The following is a 27,924-nucleotide window of genomic DNA, read 5'->3' as shown; positions in this document are numbered from 1 at the left end:
TCCACCGTCCCCTTGCGTTCCCCCTATCTCCTCCCCCCATGCACTCCTCTCCTCCTTGCCTCCATCATCATCCTCATCATCATCATCATCATCATCATCATCTCCTCCCATCCTCTTGTGGAGTGCGACGTGCGGAGAGAAGCTCTGCCATCCTGGAGCAACCTGCAGGTAAGCCTTCTCCAGCCTTAAAAGCATTGCAACGTGTGTTTTGTTGATTTTCAATTTGTGTCCATGCATGCGCGCACGCGCGCACGTGTGCGTAATTTGCTGTTAAAAATGTGCAGCCGATTGCATTGCAGCTCGTCCACTTTCACTCGCACGTTGACGCTCTCCAACTTAACCCATCGCGGCTAGAGTGGGGAAAACATGCCCGATGACATAATTTCTAGACTATTTACTATAGCGCGGGGACTATAATTAGCAGCGTCTATTATGCAAATAACATCCTTATAATAGCTCACTGGGAGCCCCCCACCCTCCTTCCCTCCATCCTTCTTCCCTCTTTCCCTCCTTACATCCATGTTGTAACTGATGTATTTATTATTTCTCAAATGTGCCGTGATCGACCATTTATAGACGTCTCAATGTGATTTGTGTGTTGCCAGGCGTCCATTTTGCCCCCTGCATGCCCCCCCAAGAGAACCCAGTGCAGGCAGGGTGATGATGCATGTATGTGTGTGGCTGATCCGTTAATGAATGCACCGCAGTCTGCATCACTATACACTAGCTTTGCACGCTTGCAGCCTCCTCTGTGTGCTGCTGCTGTATGTGAACATAGCCCCTACCCCACGCCCACCACCACTACCCCCTGCAGGGCGTCATGTTGACGATGACCCACATGATGTTCATCTGAGGCACGTTTGTCCACTAAAAGAAAAAGAGTCCCCTCTGTTCGCACCGATTCGTTATGTAGTTTTCATTAAAGCACGTGGAGAAGACGGTGTGGGGGGATGTTGCATTTGGAGTGTGCACTGCAGCATTCAGCACCCCCCCCCCCCTCCCCCCCAAATAATATTTAATAAAATGAGGAAGCTGCAGTACTCAGGCACAACACCTAAAATATATATATATATATATATATATATATATATATATATATATATATATATATATATATATATATATATATATATATATATATATATATATATATATATATATATATATATATATGTGGATGCAGGATGCATGCACCACGTTTACCATATTTTTCCACAAAGAGTCGCCGGGGATGTTCATTTACTCAACTGCAGTGGGGAGGAACCATCTGTTAGGAGAGAAGGCCATTTATTTGTTCAAAAGTGGCGGTATATTACAAGATATGTCAAGTGAAACTGGAGTCGGAAACAAAATGAAGATGACCATCGCGGACTAATGCAGAGAAACAACAAGAAACAACAAAAGACTGGGTGGAGCGAAAAGTCATGCGGTCACGAGTGTAACGTGGTCGTTTTGGCACACCCCGCAGTAGAGGTGTGCGGAGTGATTTGCATGGCACAGAGGTCCGACTGACACGGCTCCTACCCGAGAGGTACATGTCAGGCTGGTGAATTGATATCTCCGTAGTATCTGAGAGGTTTTACGAGTACGAGTACAGAGGTACAGTAAACGACTAACAGTATCGCATTGTAATTGTTTAATTATTGGAGTATTTCGACTAAAGCATTTCAGAGACTTTACACAATCAGTTTTAAATGACATTGCCCACACAGTTGCAAGTCTACACCCCTGTATAATCACAATAACATTGAATTGGAACATTGAATTAATGCCTCTCCTACAGTGTCAATCAATACTGAGCATTATTGGATGGAGTTAGAATGTGTAGGTGTACCTAATGTTGTACCCTGAAAGTGTGTTATGTCATAAGGTATACACCTCTTGCATTGAAACCCTCACCACTTTCTGCATGGTGCGCCGTGACAACATTTGTACAAAGGTATTGGGACGCCTAGCCTTCGCTCAGACAGAAAGTGAAAATGGAAATATGCTTTTATGAATCTTGCCTTGTGCACTAGGAACATAAATGGCACTTTCCAAATTGTTCCCACAGAGATGGAAGTATACAAATGCCATGTTAAGTTGAATAATTAAGATTCAGCGGTAACTGAGGGGTCTAGTCCAACCCCTGATTGATGAATTATTTGATGAAGTAGTGTGTCTCAATACTTTTTTTGCACATAGTGTATGTGTGACTTTTAAAGACTCCGTCTGAGGATTCTGGTTTGCAACCAAGTCGATGATTATACTATTAGGTGACTCATTCCAGTCAATAGTAGCACACACAGATTTTGTCTGTTTGTGGGAAAATCATTAAACACTTGATGACTAGTGGAGAAAAGATCGGGAGCGAAGTTTAGAAAATGTTTTATTTTTTGTTTTCATTCCTCCCCGGTGCCTCTCTTTGACTCGTACTCTCTCTGAGGGGAAGCAGTTCTGAAGTGATTAGCACATTTGCCATGTACAGTGGATATAAAAAGTCTACACATCGTTGTTCAAATGTCAGATGTTTGTGATGTATAAAAAAAGAGACCAAGATAAATTGTTTCAAAACTTTTCCCACCATCGATGTGACATATAACCTGTATACATTTTCAATTATCAATTTAAAGGAAATTAATGGGGGTTTTTTTGGAGTGTGGAAGTAAAAACAAACAACTGAGATAATGTTTGCACAAGTGTGCACACCCTCCTATAACTGGGACATGGCTGTGTTCAGAAGTATCCCATCACATCCAAACACGTTAAATGTGAGTCAGCACACACCTGGCACCATTTAAAGTCCCTCTTATTAACTCCAAATAAAGTTCAGCTGTTCTAGTAGGCATTTCTTGACATTTTGGATTTTGTTTGACGATCCTGACATTGTAGCAAAAATACAAGTTGCACTTAGCATTATGTTTGCATTGGGGTGGAACGTTGCTGGACACTTTCAACAGAAGGTACAGCTGAGGATTTTGGGAAATTCAAAGTTCACAATTGGACAGGATGATATGAAATGGGAATTATCCGAAACTTTGACATAACTTAAACAAACTGTATTGTATAGAGACTTAAAAATGTTTTGCTATAAGCCAATCAGTTGATTTTATTTTATTTTATTTTATTTTTGTATTTATTCATGAATAGTTCTTCAAGTTATGTCATTTAACAAATGACTTCATTGGCCTCGTCCACATTTGATCAAAATGTACTTGGCAGAATATAGTTACAAATATAGTAGTTCAGCCTCCTAAGTTCTCATTAGTTGTGTTTTAGTTTCCATCCATCCATTTTCTTGTCCCCATTCGTGGAACGGGTGAGCTGGACCCATTCCCAACAGGGTTAGGGCGAGAGACGGGGTACACCCTGGACTGGTTGCCAGCCAAAAGCGATAAACAACAACCATTGATACTCACATTCACACTTATGGGCAGTCTCCCGTGAAACTAACATCCATGTTTTTGGTATGTTACAAGTCAACCCTGTCACAGCTGAATTTTTCAACTTTGAAAATTCCTAGGCTTTAACCATCCTAGCCTGATGCACCGACCAGACCTGACTGACCTCTGACGCAGTATGCGGAGTTCGACAACGGGTTTTCATGAGGGGCAGCTCCCTTGGCTTGGCCAATGCAAAATTTGAATGCACAATGTAGCAATGTCACAGATTGCAACCAATCAAAATGCACTGAAGCTTTCAGACGTGCTACAAATGCATTTCCGGGTTTTAAGCAAGACCCAGTCGCCAAGTCATAGAAATACAGTATATAAAGTAGTGCGAGGAAAGTCCGCTTAAAAAAAAAACAAATCCCGAATCCTAATTTTCGCATTCGAATCAAAATGAGTCAAAGAATAATATATTTCTTACTTTATTCTGACAAGCGCTGCAATGCTTGTGTATACTTCCGCCATCATTTTGACTTAATATGCATCGCTTCTGAACATGTACGCATTGTACCTTTACCGAGGCGACAGCTTGGCAAATAAAGATGATGATTCTGATTCTGATTCTGATTCCATGAGAATTTATGGCTCCGACAAAGAGTGCAAAACAGACCCAGCCGGAATTCTACCTGTGGCCAAGGTACGGCAAGGGATCCTCGTTCAAGAAAGCCATTTTAAATTTAAAAAAGAAAAACCTTTCTGTACGGAGAAGCGGCAGCTGAAACGCGTCAGTCAAATAATAAATATATTGCATCTTTAATTAGCTACAAGGAGTAACAATTCGATTGTGATTCGCTAGTCATTCGTCACTGTCAATATGAATAGCGACTGCAGTTTTAGGGGGCGAGTCTCAGCACTAATAGAAAGTATACATACTGAATATTGTGTTTTACAACAACACTTAACTATAGTTATAATTTCATATGTACCTGTGGATGAAATAGTCAAGTTTGCAATCTCGGTCACCAAAATGCATGGGAGCGATGAAGCCTGCGTACTTGCGAATGGGAGTGATCAGGGAGCCTCTCTATATATCCCCATTCTTCTCTTCTTTTCTTGCCCACGTCCTCTCTCTGTAGCAAGCCACTTCTTTATTTGACTGTTAATCTTTCTTTTTATGGTTTAACAAAAGTGATAAAGTGCAACATACTGTATCTGCAGCCTCAAAAGCCTGTACAGGCTTGCAGTTTAACGTTGCAGGGTGTCCATAGATCAAATCGTTCAATGTGCAGGTGTGAGATGCCAACTGTCATTTTTTGGCGATAGTTCATTCCAGCTCGGGTTCGGCCACATCTCGCAGCAGGCAGCGAGCCTAACTCTGGGTTCGGTATGAAGACAAGACAGCTATCAGATGAAAGGGTGGCACAAAGGCCCTTGAGTTTGGGTTATATTTAGTTATCAATGGTGCCAGACTTGCTTATCTTCAGGTTTTTATATGCTTTTGTTCTATAGCCAGATTCAAACCTTAAACCTGCTGGTTCTCAAGCATTTATTTGAGATTGGAAGTGAGGGTATTACAACACGAACATTCTGTCTGGCTGCAGATTCAGCTCACAACACTGTTCTTTTTCATTCAAAAATGCCTTTATCCAACGCTTTCTAATTGGCTCAATGGCTGTGATGCATGTATCAGTTAGCACACCAACCCATCTTTTGGGGGCCTTTAAGTGCAATTTAGTGCAGTTGTCTAGAGGGGCGTTATAAGAGCCCCTTGATTGAACCGTATTTGCGAGGTGTAGGAACATATTCAATTAAGTTTCCCAGTTGCAGCTACAGGACAGTCAGCAATTATTGGTATCTAACATCCATTTCTTCTCAATGAACTCTTTTAGGCTTGAAAAGAGCCGAAATGAAAATGTCCAGGCCTTAACTATAGACACTAAAAGTTTAAGCTAACAATAGCAAACTAACAGGAAGCCATAGTTCAGTCTCGGCCGAATACAGAATACTGTATGTGTACTAGGCGGCATGCCTGTCTAATGTTTGTAGCTAGTGCTACTGGTCAGAAGTTGATTATTCGTGCAATTACCCAATGGTGAAAATAATTGACATATGCTGAGTTCAAAATGATTCACGGATTGCCTACTTAAAATGCTGCTTTGACTTATGATGCCACTGTTTTATCACGATGCACTGTTTGCATTGTGTTGTTCATTACTTTTGGCCACTCATATGTTTGGGAATTCTCTGCCACATTTGCACAATCGTCACCGTACCAGATCATTGCACTACTAGTCACTTTGAATTGCTCTAAATTGCTTGAGGATTCTCCATCATTTGCACAATTGCCATTATATAAGTATCACCACACTAGTGGTAGACTTCCATTGCTCAATGACTCTCAACACTGTTTGTTGTTATACTAGAGTGGCTCCAACTACCGGAGACAAATTCCTTGTGTGTCTTGTAACACACTGGGCCAGGAAAGCTGATTCTGATTCTGATTCTGAAGGCCAAAAAGGGATCTCATCTTCGAGAGTACTTTTTAGCATGTGTGCTTCCACATGTATATTTATGCTTATGCGCATGAGTGTCCGGTCATCCTAAAGCACTATTTCAGGAGCCTCTTAGACCAAGGTGTTAGTGTCACCACCTCCTCAGGCGGTTGTGCTCCGCCAAGCAGGGACGAGGTCACATGCAGGCGGAGGTGGACACTGAAGTGCCTTTTAAAGATGACCTATTTTACCATTCTATTGTCATCACATTTGACAGTACTGGTGCTCTGAGGCTTTGTGTGTGTGTGTTTTCTCATGTTGGTGTTGATCTACCTGCCTGTGTGTTGGCGTGGGCCCGCCTGTAGATATTTGTGCATCTGTGGAGCTTTGCGTCACGGTTAAGAGGAGAAAGCATTCCATTAAACAACACACACACACACACAGACACATTTAGCCACCTATTGCCTTCACCAGCCAGACCAGATTTCCATACTTGCATCCATTGCGGGACTTTAACCTGTAATCCTCCGATCCCTCGAGTGAGCTTCTGCAGCCCCACTCTCTCCTCTTTAGGAACATTATCTTTTGCTATGAAATATTCACATAACAACACTATTTTTAAAAGGCAGCGAGCCCAAGTACACTTTGTGTCTTTTTGCCTTATATTTTTGGTCACAAGGGGCCACATGCACTCGCCAGATACATATTGTACATATTGTCTGCATCGTGAAATTCAATGTGTCAAAATGTATGCTTTTGTGAGGAAATGCAATTAAATGTGTCAATATGTCATTGTTTATGATATGTCATTATGTTTTCTCCATTCTGTCTTTATAAGTATATGAATGCAAGGTATCAATTAATAAAGTTGTGCCTTTGATATACAAGCTAAATTTGTATCTTAAATCATCTTTGTCCATTGAAATGAATGGAAATACCATGAATCTGTTCCACCCTCCCAAAAAAAAATATTTTTTTGTAATGTTTAAAAAAACAACACTCTAAAATATTCTACTTCATTTGAAAAACAACATAATAATACCATAATTAAATAGTTTGTAAAAAAAAAAAAAAAAAAAAACTTACCAATTTGTGCATCATGATTTTTTCATGGGACACTCCTTTTGAAGAGTCACTGATGGTGTAGTGGTGCACTCAGCTGACTTTGGTGCGGGCAGCGTGGGATCAGTTCCCACTCAGTGTCGGTGTGAATGTGAGTGCGAATGGTTGTCCGTGTCTATATGTGCCCTGCGACTGATTAGCCTATCTGTGGTGTTAGCTGTGTTAGCATTAGGCTAAGGCACTTTCAAGAAAGGTTATATGTTTGTTTTAAATAGGCAACGCGTAATTCTCTTTGTTTTGTTTAGTTTGACAGTAAACTTCAACTGGGAGCTTGAAACAGCTTGAAGTCTCTTTTTATTTATTTTTTAGGAGGATTTGTTCACTATCTGCCAAACTGCTACATGTTGTGAAGTGAACTGAGTTGCGTTCACTGCCTCCATACAGCACTCATATCACAAGTTTTTGCTCACAAGTCAAAGCAAAAAAAAATCTGGTAGAAGATATTACTTCCTGTCAGTGCAATCATTTCCAAGACACACTGTATTCGTATAGCTAAAAGTATAACAATATTTATAGGTGTCTTTTAGGACACTCTGGGTCACCTTACGCTGTAACATTATTGATACTGTAAGGCTTTCACTATAGATAGCATGAGTTAGGGTGTGTTATATATTAATATGCAAAAGAAAATGTACAAAGTTGTTCTTGTAAAGTTGGCAATGGACTGTAGTTTGATTGAATTAATTAATAAAAAATATTTTACATTTCCCATAGGGCAGTTCTACACCACTTCAAACTACAACCTGTTGTTTAACAAAATTATTGGACTATTAGAATTCTTTTTTCGATACAGCTCTCATATTGGGTCTCATGTTGTGCAGGTGTACCTAATGGTGTGGTCGGTGACTGACTGCAGCTTGGTTGCTGTATATGAACGTTGCAGATGTGTGTAGTCTCTGCGTCGTACATCTCCGCTGGTAGTTGCATGCTCCCACCGGACTGTGGAGTAACTTACTACAGATGTCATCATGAATTCAACATGCAGCTGATGTATGCAATGAATTTCTAATGGTGCAGATGCTACAATAGTCACATCACATATGGGATATATTGTTGCACTGGGGCAATCCTTTCATTACACTTATATGGTATAAGCACACTATTCTGATGATGAGTGGGACAGGTGGGTCTGCTTCCAGTTGAATGTTTCTCCTGAGTAGTGCAGTTGTTGATAATGGTCCCTGTTGGCCTTTGAAGCCGTGTGCGTGGCCTTTTTCAGAATTGAAGCTAATTGGACTCTTTCTGGCTTCAAGCTTTCGCTACATTTTCGTGGAAGCAAGAAACAAATATACACAGTGGATCCTCCAAAGTTGAAAGCTCTTCAATTTGTTCAGCGGGCCCTCCAAACCACCATCATACGTGACATACATTACATGATGCTTCAATGTGTCACTGATCACAAGTCACACGTGTGTTTTGCTTTTTCTTTGTCTTTTTTTGTGATGCCACCATAGAAGGTACTAGTAATGGCAAAGAAGAGCTGGGCACCAAGAAATGTAATTACTGGTATACAGTAGATATCATTGTCCTTGTTGCTAAGTACAATACATGAATAAAAAAAACAATACAATAATACAAATACAAAGTACAATAGTGCAGTGATGCACCGATACCATTTTTTTTCAAACCAAGTACAAGTACAGGGCTCAAAAACTTCGAGTACAGGTGCAGACGAACTGTATCGTATCAGTGCATCCCTACAATAGTGCAGTAATTCTCAAAGTGTGCTACGGGTACTCCTAGTAGTACATGGGCTAGCTCAAGTGATACAGTTGTATTTAACTTTCAAGTTAACTATATCAGCATTTAATCTTTCAGGAATGTTTGTTTTTAAACATTTATTTAGGTACAGTTTGTAGATTCTTTTTGCAATGTATTTTATTTAATTCGTTTTTATTTTACTATATTTAAGTGGTGGTAATTCCATGGCCAACGATAATCTTCCATGTACTTTTTAGGATTGAAACCTCTGTCTCATGGCGGCACGGTGATTGAGGGGTAGAGAGTTCTGAGGTTGGGTGTTCAAATCGGGGCTCCGGCCATCCTGTGTGGAATGTTCCGTGGATGTTCTCCACGCGCTTGTGTGGATTTTTTCCACAGTATTTTTTGGGGTTGTACTTGGTTCAAGAACCACTGCAAACAATAATAATGATAATAATACTCTCCAAGAAGAACAATGGAATTTACACAACAAGGTCAGCTCTGTTTAAGTTTAATGTGAAGACACAAGAATCAGCCTGTGGAGATGCGATAAAAATGACAAAAGAGATGAGAACCAGTCTTGTCACTTTACTCTCTATTGGATCGGATTAGGCTATGCCAGATTTTTCGATATATATATATATATATATATATAACTTATTTATATATTTTTTTTTAAATTGAAAAATCAGGCATAGCCCAATCCCGGAACAGTTCAACCTTGTAGGTTCCGCTGTAGGTACATGGATTGCTCAAATCCTTCTCTAGGCTAAATCCAAAATACCAATTTAAGCACCGCAATGCTTTTTTTTTTTTCTTTATCTCGCCCTCTTGTCCTTTCACACTCTCTTGCACTTGCCCGTCGCACTGCTCTCTGTTAATTATTGGCAGGAAATGGGAAATGCTGATAATTAAATGGCAATTATGATCTTCTTCTACACAAGGGACTTTTACTGAGGGGAATAAGTTAGGTTACTCTAAAGGTCACGTACATATACGAGCCTTTTTGGGAGGCCTTGGAGATAGTGTAAGCCTTTTAGATGTGTATTCTCCTAAGGGAGCGACTGTATGGTGATAAAGTCAAAAGGTTGCGGTATTCTACAAACACACACACACAAGTTGTTTGCATACACAATGTATAACTAAGCTACGCTGCAGCAGCGTCGCTTGACAGTTTACATAATAAGGAGGCAGGACAGTGCGATATGAGTATGAGGAAGACGTCTGGGTGAACGTGGCTACGATTCAACAGTTTCCAATGCAGCGAGGAGGAAACACGCAGTCTTTCGTTGCATCTCTGTTTGAGGAGGAGAGGGGGGGGGGCTCGCTATGCAAATGGGATGTAACCTATTTTGCTCCCGGTGCCATATTGCGTCATCAAATATTAACACGGCTTCATGTCTGCTCGGTGTGTGTGTGTTTGCGTCGCTGTGTCTAATGCTTGCATTTTCTTGGGGGTTTTACTGAGCAAAAAAAAACGCTGCAGGATGCTTCTCTTCTGTGGCAATCATGTGTTTTAGGCAGTGCACATGGGCTGCTCAGGAGCATCTGTGTCGCAGTCACACACACATGCACGTTGATAGAGCATCAACTCACACTCACTATCATGACTAGTACGTCGCCCCTCCATCACCATTTCTTGATGTTTTTTTTCCCCCTCTCTTTCTGTGGTGTGTCTCTCTCTAACTCGCCCAGCCCCCCCCCCCCCCCCCCCCCCCCCCACCACAGTACCCTCGCTCTATGCTGAGCTAGACTTTCAATGTTACCATGGTAACAATGTCGGGTCGGTCCTCTCTGCATTTCCACCCCCCACCCGCACCACCCCCGCTCCTCTATTCAGACGACGAGATGCAGCAAGTCGCGCTAGAGTCATTCCGCCTTTGAGCTTCGAATGTTGACACTGTGTTAGTCCACGTGGTCTAATCAAGACGCTTGGAGAACAATGGAGTTCATGCAATTCCTGCTTCTAATTTAATAGCTTGGTATGTTTGCACTCATGAGCCACATCTTTACCTTCTATTGACAAAATCCAATAAAAGGGCTGTGTAAAAAAAATGTAAAAGTACAAATTGCCTTTGCAAAGGTCAATAATGCTCTGTTTCAATTGGCACTGTCAAGAAAGTATGAATTAACAATGAGCTTATTATTACGATTTTAGATTGCAGTGGAGTAGATGTGCACTGCATTACACTGAGAGGTGTTTCTAATATTTTGGTTACCTTATTTACGTGACCGGTGCAAATTACTATGTGTTCTACACATCAGCGGTCACTGTAATAAATATTTTATTGTTGTAAAGTCTTCTATTGGATCGCAATAGGTTGTGCAGGCATCTGCCTCATAGTTCTGGGGACCGGGGTTCAATCCCCGTCCCCGCCTGTGTGGAGTTTGCATGTTCTCCCCGTGCCTGCGTGGGTTTTCTCCGGGCACTCCGGTTTCCTCCCACATCCCAAAAACATGCGTGATAGGTTGATTGAAGACTCTAAATTGCCCGTAGATGTGAATGTGAGTGCGAATGGTTTTTTTTTTTTTTTTATATGTGACCTGCGATTGGCTGGCGACCGGTTCATGGTGTACCCTACCTCCCAACCGAAGATAGCTGGAATAGGCTCCAGCAGCCCGCGACCCTAGTGAGGATAAGCGGTACGGAAAATGGATGGATGGATGGATGGAGAAAGCTGTGATGTAGCAGTTATAACTATAAAGTTTACAACATTTAGGGCCTGATTTACTCAAGGTTTAGATGTGCAAAAACCCAGGCACACATAGGATTGCGTCTATCAAACATGCTAAATTGCCGCACATTTTATTTTATGCATTCAGGAAGGAGTTTACGGAAAAAGATGACTTTTGTGATTGGTCAAACCCAAGAATAATTGTGCTGGCTGATTTTGCGCCTTTATATAGCGTGTCTGATGCAAACCAGGTGCAAAGCGGTGCCAACGTAGCACAAGCAAATTGAAAGAGAGCTGGGGAAACCTTTCCGCTTTTGTAACATTTTGGAAATGCCAGAAACAAAAACAAAAACTTGTGACATATTGTCTGTTAAGCAATAAAAAAAATGTTCGAAGGCTTATAAGTCAAATTCAGGCCCAGGGGGCCAAATTTGGCCCACGATGTAATTATATTTGGCCCGCAAGACCATATCAAATGTATATTAGAGCTGGCCCGCCAGTATATAGCTCATGCGCCACTAATATTACAAATCCCAGAATGCTTTGCTAGTGTGTTGGCCCATCAGTCTTGACCGCCAAGCGCCCCTTCCCTTTCTGTTGCAGTTGTTAGCAACTATGCTACCAGTCTCCCCGAGCAAATTTACATTTTCCCTTCCCAAAAATGGCCAAATGAAAGATGGAAAACGGTTAATTTTCAAGACAGGTGGGAGGCAGGTTGTCTGTTCACTAAAGTAAAAGACAGACCTGTTTGTCGTGGCTGTAACAAAGAATCTAACATAATTGAATAGTTTTGTTTTTTTAATGCCCTTTATCAACTCCTAGGAAGGGACTGTTAATAGTTTGAAGTTTGGATTTTCATTTAAAGACATTCTTATTTGTTGGGGTTGTTTTGTTGTTGGCCTTTGAAAAAAGATTTACATCAAAAAGAGGTAGTTGGAGATCGATAAATAGAAGATGGAGAGACAGAAGAATTCATGTTATCTATTTAAATACCAAACAACAAGCAAATACCACTGATGTCTTTTATCGGAAATTAGATTTCTCGTGTTTATAATATTAAAGTTTGTTTATTCCAGATTCAGTGTTTAAGCAAAATTTAAGTTTGTTGTCATATGATCAACTTTAACACTAAATTTCTGCAGGCAAGGGAAACATGCACATCTCAGTGATTTTTCATGAAATATCGAGTTTGAGACGATTTTTAATTTTGGCCCACCGTGAATTTGAGTTTGACACCCCTGCTCTAAGGTCTGACTTTGAGAAGGACTGTCGTATCAACAATGACAAAACTCCTTTCAACTTTGCATTACCTTGCATCTGGGTCATTTCAGCACACGGTGAGAATTGGTGCTAGCCTCTCCCAGAGTAGTTTTTCGGAGGGACTGTCCCGAGTTTTCAATGCAATGTTACGCAGGATGGGGAAACACCTGTACATCCAATTGCTACACTCAGGGTGAGTTACTGTAAATCAAACAAAGCATGGCTTTTATGTGGTTCCTGATATCTCCAGAATTGTAACCTTTGTTTGCTTTTTCCTCTCACACTTCCAATTCCATCACTTCAAACTTAATTTTGCATTTGCAGCACTCTCCCAACACGACAGTGACAGCAAGTCAGGCTGCTGTCCTGCTCACCTAACATTCCCTAATAAAGTGGCCTTATGGGTACAAATGGCTTGGCCATCCCAGGAGAACTTGCTGCTTGTATGAAGTGCTATAACAGTTCAACTATTAACCCTTGTCACAAACGCACTGTGTAGTTTTGCAGACCATTTTACACATGTTGCCAACAGCACGCACAATTTGTTAGAGTGGGTGAACACGCAACTTTGCACCCAGGTGCTCAGTGAATGAGGGAGCTACAATAGCAAAATTATTGATGATGGACGGTCAATTCATTTACAATTTATATTCATTTTCATCTATTTCTGATTAATTATTCAAGCAAAAGTGTCAAATAGGCACCAAATGTGAACAGTTTATAGATGAATTTGACATGATGATCAATTGAGAGAGTTGAGGAAATGATGTGCGTGTGTTTTCATTCGAAATGAGGCCCTGTCTGATTTAATCTGCATATTAAAACGGCCCATTCTTGATTTGTGTGTGCAGCAGCTGAGCAGTGATGATGGCCCCTTTGGTGCCGGCTTCCTGCTAGCGGAGGAGCGAGCGAAGGAGAGCAGTACGAGCGTCCAAGACACAGCCTCCGCTGGCACCGGCGACTCCAGTGAGAAAGACAGCGGGAAAGAGCGAGGGAACGTGAGAGAGCAAGAGAGAGAGTGCTCAGAGGAGAGGGAGAGAGAGAGAGGGGGAAACGGCTGAGAACAGTCGATGGATGCTGTCCGGATTGAAGGGGCAGCACGTTCTTCACTGACGAGGAAGGGAACGATTTCAAAATTGAGTCGAAGGATAGAAACTCGCCGTCAGGTAAGTCGAGTTCTTCTTTTTCTTGGATTGAGTCTTATTAGCCTGGAAACTTTGCAGACTTTTACAGTAGGCATTTTTTTCCAAGTCTGGGTCATAGTTCAGATGAGTCGTTGCAGAACCATTTTTCATTATGCTATAGTCACTGGCCAAAACATTAGGTACACCTGCTATCTACTAATACAAGAACTGTCGAAATTCACAAAGAAAATTATGTTCTGTTTTGATCGACATTTTCAGTATTTGTATAAAGACCCTATATAGCAAATTCATAGATTTGTTTCTAAATACATTGTACACATTTCAAGATCATTTCTGAACTGACTGAAAACTATGCAGTACTCATTTGTGTAGTTTAGGAATGGGCTAGTCCCGATACCAGGTATTGGTAACAGGCCTGTACCGGGCTTATTTCAGTGTACTGAGTACTCACAGCAACACTCAGCTTAGTTAAGGTAAAAAAAATCTGACATCAAGTCTTTCTCGCCAGTATTTGGCGCTACAATGCGGTGGCTTGGCACATCGGCGATTCGTCATATGCGTCTGAAAGAAGTGTCTGTCATTGTGTACATTAAAAGTGTATCAAAGTACTCGTGGTGTCAGTGCTAGGTGAATACTCAAGATTAAATAGTTATACTGGTTTGGGTCTGAAAAAAACCAAAACAAGCCGCTCCGTTTTAGAGCGCCTCGTTGTCGCGGCCTGGCAAAGCACCGCGGTGGGATATTTTCCAACAACCAGATGATACATTTGTGCGGATATATTTTTACGGCTCAAACATGTAGTTACCGTATGTGCAGGCATAAGAAAAATGCTGGACGAATAAGCATCCATTTTTCCAGTTTGTTATTGTGGTATTTAATCGACAGTTTGATTTTTCACAATGTTTAAGCTTAATTTTAACACGGGAATTGACCAAAAAAAGATGTAATCATTCAAGTCTGGCATGTTTGTTAACAATACTCTTCTGTATGGTCTGTCAGATTTGCAAGACATTTATTTTCACTTTACTGGGACTTAAAGAGCAAATACAGCAAAGGTAATCAGTCAAAGAGAGCCTGAGAAAATTTGTTGTTAAACAAATTCACTGTCTGTCTTTATGTTTATTATTGTTTGTTTGTAAAAGTTGTTTATAGGACATACAAATGATGACATTTGTCACAATTTATTGGATGCAAGCTCATTTACTGGAGGCCATCAGACAAAAAGGTACAGTAATGGAAAAAAAAGAGACCCGATGTAACTCACAATGATGCAGCAAACAGTAAGATAGTTAGTTAACAAGGTTACGCAAAAACTACATAACTCATAGCCACTCAACATTAGGATGGGCTGTGACATGGTCCATTACATTTTATTATATTTCTGGATCAAGGTACAGTTCAAGGAATTCATGACACACCACAGAGAAGAGTGTTGTTATTAACAACAATGCCAACCTTGAATGATTAAAAAAATGTAGTATATAAGCAAGTATATAGAATGAGCTATTTATCGCTGCGCTTAAATTTCTGGGTGTGTCCACTGAATGCATGAAAAAAACCTGCTCGTCTTAAAAATGGATGCTACTTTGTCTAGCATCTTTCTCATGTCTACACATCCCGACATGTTTGAGCCGTGGAAATATAGCCGCTTAAAGCCTCTGCCTGCAATGAGTGTGTGTGTGTGTGTGTGCGTGCGTGCGTGTGTGTGTGTGTGTGTGTGTGCGTGTATGTTTATGCATTCCTCCCCAGTCTCGCCTTCCAAGTTCTAAAGGGAGTAGGGTGTCAGGGTTATGAATATGGAGTAGGCGGGCAGGGTGTGATCCGTAGTGTTTCACATCACTTCTGGCTTGTTAAGCGGAGTCAGCACAGTCATCCAAATCTCCTTCCAAGGACACATCATCATATAGTGCCACTTCTGCCCCTCCCTCCCTCCTCTTCCTCACCGCTCGCCATCCGCTCTCCCTTGCCCCTTATCAGCTCACCTGCATGACTGCTGTGTTTTTTAATGAAGTGCGGCCCACTTATGTGAGATGATTTCACTATTCCTTTTCATTCTCTCTGAGGAACGCCAGCCCAGTTTGTCCGAAACGTATTGTGGTGTCGGATTTTGGCCATTTTTTTTTCCATGTCTTGCCAAGTTTTCTCATGGTCAATCACAGTCCCTGGTGGGCCGCGGGGCAAGGGTCTGCTGAGTCCCGGAGACTCAAAGTCGCACTAAGTTTCGGCCCTCGGTTTACAACAGAGGCTAGGACGTTCCCTTCCTACCCGTCACATTCTGATGGGGATTCTTCACGTGTCACATTCTGTCAAGGGTTTCTATGGAGGCAACGTGGAAGCCGGGCAGCTTTAGAGAATATTTGTGGCCCCGGCAGAGTCGAATGAAGTCCCCCCTGCTGGGCCCGGCTTGAGAGTCGGCGTCTGCGCCGGGAGGCGCATGTAAACTGCCGCTCAACAAATGTTTTTCTGTCACAATTAAATCACACAATTTGTGTTACAAATCTGTCACAATTCACAAATCCATCTCATGTACCAAAACAATCAAAAGAGTCCATTATTCACATACACACTGCAAAATGCACTTGCCTTCTTAGAGAGCAAGAGTGTCTCTCTCCTTTCGCTCTGTCTCAAAACATGGCTGAGCTTCAGAAAAGTTGAAGGCGGCAAGTGTCAGATGTTGTAAATAAATATGGTTCCTGTCCCAAGTTTTGATACGCTCTATTACATATTCTAAGGTATTGTTGCTTTCACCCAGTTTCACTACGGCCATCCAGGCTTCTGAACCGCTCTGTTACTGCCATGGCAAATGTTTTAAAAATGTAAAGCTATAGCCGGGCATCTACAGCAATCACCTTTGCCCATCCTATTCTCATGCATTGTCTCGCGACTAGCCAATTTTTGGGCCGCCGTGGCCACCAGGAACAAAATGTAAACGTAGCTTTACTTTTATTTTCCAAGGCATGGTGTGTGAGAAGGGGATCCAGATCCTCCTCACCACCGTGGGGGCATTCGCTGCCTTCGGCCTGATGACGGTGGCCATAGGGACGGACTATTGGCTGTACTCCCGTGCCCTCATCTGCAACAGCACAGCCAACGTCACCCAGGATGACCCTCATAACAAGGACAAGAAGGACCCGGGGGCGCTCACCCACTCTGGACTCTGGAGGATATGCTGCCTCGAAGGTACAGTGAAGATGCTACAGCATTGACTTGATTGGTGGTTGGTCAGATTTTTATTCAACCTAGAATAGGGGAGCATTGTTTGCCTCCGTCATTTCTTCGGGCTCTATTTTCGTAGACTGTGCATCTGCGGAGGAGCGCAAAAACTGGCTTATCTTGATTTTCGTGCAAGCGCAAGGCTCGCTGCACGGCTCGCTGCAAATGTTTGACAATTTGGCAGACAGCTCTGTGCTATGCTGGGCCTGCCGACGTAATAAAGGGTGTGTCCATTGACATGCACCCGCCGCAATGAGAACTGGTGGCAGAAAGACGATCTTAACATATGCCTGCTCAGACACGTCTAAGTCCGGCACGGTAGTTACACCGCTGGTCTTCCGAGATTTTGGTCAATTTGATCAGTTCAAGGGCAGACAGATATGTGAGTTCCACGGACATGCGTGGTGGATGTCAGACGTATACCATTCATAAATGCATCGAACCCTCTGAATCATTGTCGGTCTGCAGTTTGTATAAATATACTTTGCACCCTTCGCCCTACAGTGCGCTAATGGCGCGCCACATTTAAAGAGAATGGGTGAAGCCAGTTAGCTGATGGAGTCAGGCCACAGCAGCGCAGACATCAGTGCAGCAGATGCGCCAGGGTGGGATGGTTCACGAAATTACCAACCGGCCTTCATGCAGAGTTACGCCACGTGTTAGTGTCACGCTGGATTTAGGCAAGTCACGAAAATAGAGCCCTTAGAGTTTGTGTTGACTACAAAGTTGCCTGATACCTGTTTCGCCATTTGACATATTTTTAATTCCAGGAAACAACATCATTATTCATCCTATTTTACTCAGTGAGGGTAGAGCAAATTACTTTTTGTTTCCCTGTGTTTGTGTGATACTCTTGGAGACCCGAACTGGTCATAACGGCCGGAATCTCCTTTCCAACAGTTTGTTTGGAACACACCGCAATATTGTGATAGCTCTAATTATCATCATTATCAGCAAAGCACGCATCAACCTCCTCGACCGTGCCGTTGTGACAAGAAGCCATTTTAAACAATTAAGGGATAATTAGATGATACCGAAGCCCGATCCTCTCTCCAAACAATCCATTAATCATTGTGCCAGCACTGGCTGCCATCGTTTAACTCAAGTGCCCAAACAAAAGTTCCGCCTTCAGTCCAGACTCCTCTCAGTACAGGCAGAAGAGGACGAAGGAAAGAGCTGTTTATCTCTGTGCATTGTGAGCTGCTGAGTGCAACACTGACAACACTCAACAATGTCGGCAGCGATGGGATAAACAACAAATAGCCACATTGTTGGCGTAGCTCTGCTCATAAATACACTCACTTACTTCCATTCATCAAAGCTATTTTTTTTCTTTCTTTTTTTTTTGGAGCAGTTTGTTTGGTCTGGTATGAACGCTAGAATCAAGTCCAAAACCAAAGTGTCTCTGTACGGTTCAAAGCATTCTTGGACACGGTTCATTTCCTTTATATTCAGTTTAAGGTCCACACACTAGTACGCTGTTTGCACTCTTTGTCCTCACTAGTAAGACCATTTAGGGCACTAATAGAATGACTGTGTCTTACTAGTAATGTTTTTCTATTACTAATACCACTTTTGTAAACTACTGTGCTGCACTAGTAACACTACAAGGCCCAACTAGTTGGCACGTATTGCCTCCTGGAACCTACTAGTAGCACTAAAATGCCCACCGGTAGGTTGATCTCACTAGTAACATATAGTTGTCCTACTAGTATGCCAAAGTTGTCATACTAGTGTGTAGTACTAGAAAAAAAAAAACACTACTGGTCGGACTTGTCATTCTGCCAGTGTGGCCAAGTCATTTTACTAGTGCATTAAATTGCTTTAACATCGTTCCAATGAATCTGTCAAATAAAAAAGTCCACATTTCCACAAATGACAAAATGGTGGACTCGGACCTGTTGGTTTGGTCCACACATGGTATGGTAACAGCTGATGAATTCAAAATATCCCCCTAGGATTCTTTTACCACAATGACCATTTCACATGAAGATGCCAACAGCCATTGTTGTTTCGGTCGTGACTTAGATTTTTACAAACATCCATTTGCAGCACTATGCAGACAGGAAAAATGTGTCACAATTTTTCTTTGCCATGATACACAGCTCTGTTTGTATCTATTTTCACCAAACAATCTTTTCCCATTCAATTGGGTACAAAAATGCCCCCCCCCCCCCAAAAAACAAATCCTCTCTGTACCACGTTTGCCCAATCATTGGGGTACTGTGGTGTATGGTATTCCTGCATGTACGTCTGTATTACATGATGACGTCAATGAATGTGACGTGTACCTGGAAGAGTGTGGAATAAAGCGGCAATGAAAACTGTGCAAATTTGGTATGCTCGGTGGTGTTAATAAGAAATTTTAAAAAATTAAAAAAAACACAGGTACCATCACGGACGTGATCATATTGGCCATGGACACAATGCTTTGGTGGATTAGTCAATGGAGAATCACCACCTCTGAGTGAGAACTAGAAGAAAATAAAGCGTGCTATTTAAAAAAAAAAAAAAAAAAAAAAAAGTTGTTTCTTGTTTATAGCTATTGCCACCATGAAACACTGTACAAGGTCTGATTTTTCCTTTGTGTTATCTGCCATAATGTCACACTTTACGTAGTTAACGGTATCTACTCAGCCCCTGTTAGAAACCAAACCAGATTCGGGTTTTTCTGTGGCGATATGAACTGAAGCAATCGTGGCTTAATTCACCCTCCTCTCCAAGCGAAACAGCCAATTAGAGATAAGATCTAGTCCTCACAGCAATACTGCATCACACGCGCACTCCTTCCGTCCCTTCATTCCTCCTCCAAATGTCACACACAAATGTGCGCTCGATCGTTTCCTCTCCCCTTTCCAGTCTTTCGCCTCCCACGTTGGGTGGCACTAAGGTGACAGTGTCTTGGCGTGGCTTCCAGGTCATGTATTGTCCATTCAGCCAAGAGCGATGCTCAGTGGCCATGCAGGCATGCAGTGAGATGCAGCTAAAGTGCAAGACAAGCTCACTCTGAAAGATTAATATGCCCACAGTATGCTTCAGCTCCGCATGTGTTCTCTTTACCGAAGGTGGCAACACTCTTTCGTTGCAAATATGTGATTCGACTGGCGCACAGCAAAGAAGCCAATAGGAAACTTTAGTTTTGTTTTTATGTATGTGATGATACGTTGCATTTAGGGGAAGACGTGAAAGTTCAGCAGGCCGCTCAAGGAATCGTCGAGTACTACGGTGAATTGAATAATTTAATTGTACACTTTGTTTGTTTTACTTACACGCAATTGAATACACACACCGACAAGGGTACTCAAGGAAAGGACTCGGAAACAAACAAGCAGTCTCTTCTGTAATCGCTCTATAATTCCATATTGGGTGGATCTTTCAGTATATTAACTTTGCAAAGGGTGTATATATATATATATATATATATATATATCCAATCGAACAAAATGCAAAATAAGCTGTCTATGTTTTGTGTAAACAGTTACCGAACACCTGCTATCCGCATCAGATCCGATTTCAGATAGGAGATTTTGCTTTCCGGCCATTTTTACTTTCCTGTACAGTACATTTTTTACTTTTCAAGTACAGTACTTTTTTTTTAGTACAATTCAGTTGTCTTTAACAAATGCAGTACAATAGGTTTGCATTTTATATTCAAGAAATTTTTCTTTTTGAAAATCATCGGCGACCTTTCCCACGTGCTGCTAATCATCGGCGACCTTTCCCACGCACAGTACAGTAAGAAAAAAAAAAAGATACTCGATATAGTGAAACAATGTGTGACTGCACTGATGTGTGCCTCCATCTGCTTCTTTACAGAGCAACATTGCGGAGCGAGAAAGAGAGGCAGCCACTCATCCCACGTGTGTCCATCTATCCCTCCATCTGTGTGTCTTCATTCCACCACTCCATCTTATCTCACAATCCATCAATCAGCAGCCATGTCATCATCGTGCGTGTGTGTGATGTCTGCGCACTTGTATGTATTTACTAACACGACACATGCACGCGTGTGTTACTAACATCCCAAACGAGAGCCATCGTGGCCTTTTTGATCTGTATGCTGAGGAGACACTGACGCTGATGTCAGTCCTTTTTGGCTCTCGAGAGGACACCCGCTGTTCTCCGTTTGTCGCAGTTGTCTTTATAACTTCTTGTTCTCCTGCTTGTGCTTGCTCATCACTTTTTTTTCTCTCTCTTTCTCTTTCTGTCTCACATCTCAGGAGTAAAGCGAGGAGTGTGTTCTCAGATCAACCACTTCCCCGAGGATGCGGACTTTGACCATGATGGGGCCGAGTATGTCCTACGTAAGTCAAACTGTTGCTTTTTTTTCCTTTTCTGTTTTTCTGTTGCCGCAGTGAAGAAATCAACACGTGATGGTGTGTACTAAAAGTCATGGGATAGATATGGTGCAGCCTAGTTCACGCTAAATGCCCCGCAAGGAAGCGTTTGTGTTCTGTGATCCGCTGCACGTGTGCACACAAGCTTGTTTACAATGTTGCACAGGCATCTTGTTGGCATTTGGCTGGCATTTTATCTCCTGTGGCCTAGTTGTCTTAGGTGTGTGTGTGCGTGTGTGCGTGCGTGCGTGCGTGTGTGTTCAGTGGGTGCATGCATGTGTTCTTGTGTTGCATTTACATACAGCATAACTGAAATCTCAGCATTCAGAGGGAATTATTTTGTTGTTGGAGGGCTAATAGAGAGAAAGAAATTGATTGATGATGATGATGATGATGATGATGATGATGATGATGATGATGATGATGATGATGATGATGATGATGATGATGCAAGGAAGCCATTCGTAGTGTAGGGGTTCACGCAGGTGACTTTTGTGCAGGTACAGTACAGTACAAACTGGTTTAAAAGATGGACAGATAGAAGTCCACACTGCAAAAATTTACCAAGAATATTTGTCTTATTTCTAGTCAAAACTAATCTGATTACACTTAAAATAAGACGCATCACGTAAAAGGTTTTGTTGTTTTTAGAATATTTTCACTTGTTTCAAGCTAATTTTTAGTTGAAATAAGTAGAAATCGAAACTGGCAAAAGAAAAAAAAAATAATTAAAGCACAAGGAATAAAATATAAATAGTGTAAAGTACTACTATGCATTACTGTATGTTTAGGAGGTCTTTCAGAGGATAGAAGGTGTGTATAAGAGTATGGTAGAGGTTAATATTATAAGAGTCTGGGGAGGTTCATACAGTTTTAAAATATGTGTAAATAATCCCAAAAATACAGTATGTGGTCACTCTTCACAGATTTCCCCTATTGCCGTGGTGGTCCGGAAGCAATAAACGAGGGATTACTTGTATTGTCATTTTTGTGTGGCTATTGGCTAACCACTTTTTCTTTGGCTTTGCAGGTGTGGTGAGGGCTTCCAACATCTTCCCCATCCTCAGTGCCATCCTGCTACTATTAGGAGGCGTGTGCATTGCTGCTAGCCGTTTCTATCGGCGCAAACGGAACATCATCCTGGGAGCGGGGATTCTGTTTGTGGCTGCAGGTAACATTGTGACATTAGATACAGTATATGCATCCTTCAAACGCCCTTTTGGAGTGTCCAGTTATGTTTAACACGCTGGCCCTACCTTTTGCCTTTTATTTTAACATGTGCTATTACACACAAACTCGATAGATAGATAGATAGATAGATAGATAGATAGATAGATAGATAGATAGATAGATAGATAGATAGATAGATAGATAGATAGATAGATAGATAGATAGATAGATAGATAGATAGAAAGAAACACAAAAACACAATGAAACATAATAAAATAAAATGTAGTTAATTTGACACAAGTTGAGTGTGGTGAAGGACCCAAGTGCAAAACACCGAACTACCGGAATAGTTAGAAAGGATTTTAATAATCAATTTCAGTGCAGTTCAGTTGAGAAGGTCAGGCTTTGAAGATAGCTTTGTCCTGGGCCAAGGTAATGCAATGCTCCATAATCCAGGTCAGAAATGCTCAGATTTCACTGTTGCCTTTACCCATGATTCACAGATAGCAGAAATGGGAAAACTCACACATTGCTGACCTTGTAGCAGAATCCCCCACAGCCACGGGGACAGGAACAGGCATTTGTGTTGAGGCCGAACACTCACTGGTTCATATTGTAGCGTCTTGCATATGTAATGGGCCAACACTCTGACCTCCATTGCATCATCGACAAGGCCTTAAATAGGGAGGTGTGGTTGACTGTGGATAGTAGAACGTGATTGGCTAAGAGATTGGCTGTTTGTCATGGCAGACTGTGACAGAAATATAATTGTTTTATAAAGTGTAATTAAGCAGAACGTCACACACCCACACTGTAGTATTCTTGTGTTGATGTGTCCCTTTAAGGGGCATGTCCTAATGAGTTATATCAGAAACCTGGAGTCAGTCTGGTTAGCCTGTTACCAGGTGATTAGTTCAGTGTGAGCATGTCCTCCATGATCCTTGTGTTTTCATTTTGTATTTATGTGTTTCACTGTTTGTCCTGTACAATAAACAGCTCCAAGTACATCAGCGACTGTGGCTCTCCTTGGTCACTTGTGACGGCATCACAGTACCTTAATTGGTCCATTTTGTTTTCACTTAACCCGAGCAGCAACATATCTGAAGCTTGCTTATAACTCAAATTGCCGCAACACAAAGCAAAAAATCGATCAAGCGACTACTTGTAACTGACAAGAATGTGTAAGTTGGGGTACTTGTAAGTCAACGTACCACTGTATGAGTGACTTACGATGGCTATATTTTATAAGTGTGCTCAATCAGGGCTCTATTTTCGTAGACGGCGCAACTGCGGTAGAGCGCAAAAACTGGCAAAAATTAACGTTTGCCAATTTGGCAGACTGGTCTGCGCCAAACTGGATGGCAGAGTCAGGATCATGGGTGGGCATGCGCACGCCACGTTTCCCAAAATGAGTTATTGTGCCCTGCCTCAGGTGCCTGTGTTTTCGTGCCAATCTTTATAAATAATATAATCAGTCGAAATTTATTTATGTATTTCAGCCACTAACAGTGAGACAAAGATAAAAGAGATTCAAAACAATGAAACATTTCCCATCACGTCACTTCCTGTCAAAGCAGGGTATTCATTGTGCACACATCTGATCACCAGTGAGCTGACTGCTATCAAACCTAGCCTAGCATTTGGCACCTCCAAAATTAATTCTCCACTTTGAGAAACGTGTTTTCTGACCACAGATGCATAATCCATCCATCCATTTTCTGAGCCGCTTCTCCTCACTAGGGTCGCGGGCGTGCTGGAGCCTATCCCAGCTGTCATCGGGCAGGAGGCGGGGTACACCCTGAACTGGTTGCCAGCCAATCGCAGGGCACATAGGAACAAACAACCATTCGCACTCACAGTCCCACCTACGGGCAATTTAGAGTCTCCAATCAATGCATGTTTTTGGGATGTGAGAGGAAACCGGAGTGCCCGGAGAACACCCACGCAGGCACGGGGAGAACATGCAAACTCCACACAGGCGGGACCGGGGATTGAACCCGGGTCCTCAGAACCGTGAGGCTGACGCTCTAACCAGTCGTCCACCGTGCCGCCCAGATGCATAATACTCCATAAAATAAAAGGACCCTGTTGGCTCAACTGCCGTTTGAGGGACGTGACGTGACCCATATAGTGACTCAACTATTCTAAAGCTAAGCCATGTGTTTAATTTACCAAATGGCCAAATACTTGTTTTATAACGCTAAATGTTGAATGTATGTGTTGCCGCCGTGGCATATACGTTCTTTGGAGGGGATAGCTACATGAGGTCCACGGATAAATCACCAACGGGCTTCACCAGCTCATTCTGTATTTAATAAGGGCACCCGCTTACGTATGTTGGCACACTGACATCTCCATGCGAGACCATTGCGCGGCATTTAAAGGAAATGAGAGGAGCTGTTTCGATTGGACACGATTGAAGTAAAATGTGAACACGCCCACACCAGCACAGATTATGGGAACGAAATTACCAACACCAGGTCTAACCCGCCTCCTCGCAGAGTTACTCTACGCGCAGCTCTAGATTTACGCCAGTCACGGAGATAGAGCCCAATAAGTGTGTGAATGTACATCATGGTATTGTTGTGCTCTCTCAGGTCTGAGCAACATCATCGGCGTGATTGTATACATCTCGGCGGCACTGGGCGACATCTCTCCCAAGAAGGACGAGGACAAGAAGTGGCAGTACTCATACGGTTGGTCCTTCTATTTCGGCGGTCTGTCCTTTATCATGGCCGAAATGGTGGGCGTGCTAGCGGTCAACATCTACATCGAGAAGAACAAGGAGCTGCGGTGCCGCTCTCGCACCGACATCTTCAAGAGCACCACGCACGCCATGCTGCGCCTTCCCAGCTACCGCTTCCGCCGCAGGTCCCGCTCTTCGTCGCGCTCCACCGACCCCTCCCGCTCCCGAGACCCTTCGCCGGTGGGGGGCGGCGTGGGGAAGAACTTCGGCCTGCCGCCGTCAGCGCTGCTCTCCCAGGGCCCCATCTCGGTGTCCACGCTGCCCAACCCGCACTCGCGCTCCCACACGGCCCTGGCCGGAGGCGACATCTCGCTCTACACGCTGTCCCGCGACCCCAAGCTGGGGGTTCTGCCGCCCATGTACGGTACGGTGGATCGCGCCACGCTCTACCAGCTCCACAACTGCTTTCCCAAGGATGGCGTCGGGGGCGGCAGCGGCGGGGGCGTGATGATGAGCGGCACGCTGCCCTCACTCAAGTCCCACAACCCTTCCAACTCTTCCAACTCCAACGTGCCAATGTCCAACTCAGTGGGCTCCGGACCGGCCGCCTTCACCTCGGACAGGGAGCGAGGGATGGGCACTCTGGACAGGCTGAAGGGAGACAGAGAGAACAACTCCAACACCCTCAATAGGAAGACCACACCTGTGTAAGGGGGGGCACGGAGTAGCGGTCGTGCAGTACAGCGGAAATGTTAATCTCTCCCTTCGCAACAACAAGAAGAGTACAGTAGTATCAGAGCGATAATAACAACAACAATGAACTCTCACAACAAAACTATTTTGATATTTCCACATGCTAGAAATGATTTATTTTGTTAACGATCAACATGCAAACTAACCTCGGGCTACTATGAAAATTGTTACCTTGTGCAATATTACCACTAATTTACCAGACCTGCGTTAGCGTCGATTGTTGTTGTGATTATTCTTTGCGTTATTACTAGGGATGGGCATAACAAACCATTCGTGGCCAATCTTGAATCTTGAATCGTGACTCGAAACAAGCGAGTCAAAATGGCGAGCGCTGTGGCAACCCCTTTGAGCATTTATTCAATATACTTGAGATGCAGTTTAAAGGTCCATGTATTACTATCCTCTTTGTCCTCACGAGTAAGACATTTCAGTGCGCTAGTAGAATGCCTCTGTCTTACTTACTAAAGTAAATTGCACTTACTTACTAAATTGCACTACTAGTGCTACTTTTGGCCTCCTAGTATGACCTTAAGCTAGATATCAAAATATCAGATAAATGCTTAACCCTGGGCAGATTTCATTGACATGGCAACCCAAAAAGGCTAAAATCTGATTGGACAAAATACACTACTGGGAGCAGTATAGCCAACAGAAACACTATGAAATGAAGAGAATAGAATGGTAGAAATAAATGAATATCATTTTTTGGAACAAATGTTAGAATGTGTTACTAAAATGGACACCAAAAAAAAGCCAAAGAAAAAGCCAAATAATCATAAGTCACATGAGATTTGTTGACGTCACGACTTTACTACCGTTGCGCATCGTGGATGAAGGAAACGTGTTGGAATGGCCATCCCTACTAGTTCCAACCTCGCTGCGTCGTCTGGAGTGAACTTTTCCTTGTTGCTGACTTTTACTGTGATTTTTTTTATTTTTGGGGGGACAAGCAACGTGTTACTGTATCCAGCATGAGTGTGCACAAAATCTTTAAAGGAGTGAATGATTTCTTATGACTCACCGGCCAACTCGTACGACATTGATTTTTTTTTTCTGATATGAATACTGTAAATTGTCTTCCAACAATAGCGATAAAAAAAGTGATGCAACAATAACGACTTGGTTTTGGCCTCTGTTCGTCTTCTTTCCATTCTGAAATCCGTGTTAACAGTACTTCTTGTAGCGCTAGTCGTATTGGAGATGTTTGTTCTTCGGGCATTAATGACAACCTCTCATTTGAGAGGGGAGAAAACATGAAATATGTACAGAACCAGGTTCAACGTGACTGCCTGAGTAAAAAAAAAAGGAAAAAAAAAAGGTTAATAAAAAATAAAACAATCCTTTTTCTATGAGTCCCAAAGTGACACTTCATTTTCAGTGGCAAAAAAAATAAATAAATCATCATGTAAATGTGGGTTTTAGAGGGTCATTTAAAAAAATAAAAGAAAAAAAGAAAACTTGTACATTGTAATTTATGCATACATATATTTGTAAATTCTATAAACAAAAATGAGCTTTTGTTACTTGGACTCTTACTTGGTGGTTTACCTCATTAGCCCCTCCGTGACCCTTTGACCTGCCCCCCGCCTTTCGTAATCATTGACGGTAAACTCCCCAAAGATTTTCACTGTGCTTCCTCGCTCCTCTTCTCTTGAATGAAGGTGATGAGAATGTAAGCAGCCCTACACACTCTTCTTCTCTTTTCTCTTCTCAAAGATGCAACCACCAAACTTAAAAACAAAACAAAAAAAACAAAGGAAACGCTTCCAAATTTTTTGAATTTCTTTGGCGACGTTCTCGGGAAAAAAAACATGATAAAGATGCACACAGAGAGCATTTATGTGGGCAATATGAATCATATGTAGTAGATATATAGAGACAAATGATTATGGTTTATCTAAATGTGTGATAAACTCAAACACTGTATTGCACGAAGTTTATAAAAAAAATATTGAAGAATCAATGCTGACTTCTGTCTTTTTTGCTGACGATATCATATGCA

The 27,924-nt window shown here is 42.3% G+C and overlaps 1 protein-coding gene across 2 annotated transcripts; it reads left to right on the top strand.

Moving 5' to 3' along the window:
- cacng8b (calcium channel, voltage-dependent, gamma subunit 8b) lies at positions 1 to 27,878 on the top strand. 2 transcript variants are annotated; one of them, XM_061674496.1, is made up of 6 exons: positions 1 to 168; positions 13,473 to 13,784; positions 16,719 to 16,943; positions 21,197 to 21,280; positions 22,344 to 22,484; positions 25,081 to 27,878. In XM_061674496.1, the coding sequence occupies exons 3-6, from the start codon at positions 16,721 to 16,723 to the stop codon at positions 25,878 to 25,880; spliced, it is 1,248 nt and encodes a 415-aa protein (XP_061530480.1). In that variant the 5' UTR covers positions 1 to 168; positions 13,473 to 13,784; positions 16,719 to 16,720; the 3' UTR covers positions 25,881 to 27,878. The 2 variants fall into 2 exon arrangements, with proteins under 2 accessions (XP_061530480.1, XP_061530481.1); XM_061674497.1 differs by having other exon boundaries at positions 13,470 to 13,784.
- Positions 27,879 to 27,924: the final 46 nt, after the last annotated feature.

The sequence above is a fragment of the Phycodurus eques genome, chromosome 4 (genome assembly GCF_024500275.1).
Source record: "Phycodurus eques isolate BA_2022a chromosome 4, UOR_Pequ_1.1, whole genome shotgun sequence".
Classification (NCBI taxonomy): Eukaryota; Metazoa; Chordata; class Actinopteri; order Syngnathiformes; family Syngnathidae; genus Phycodurus; species Phycodurus eques.
This window is presented reverse-complemented; position numbering and strand designations above follow the sequence as displayed.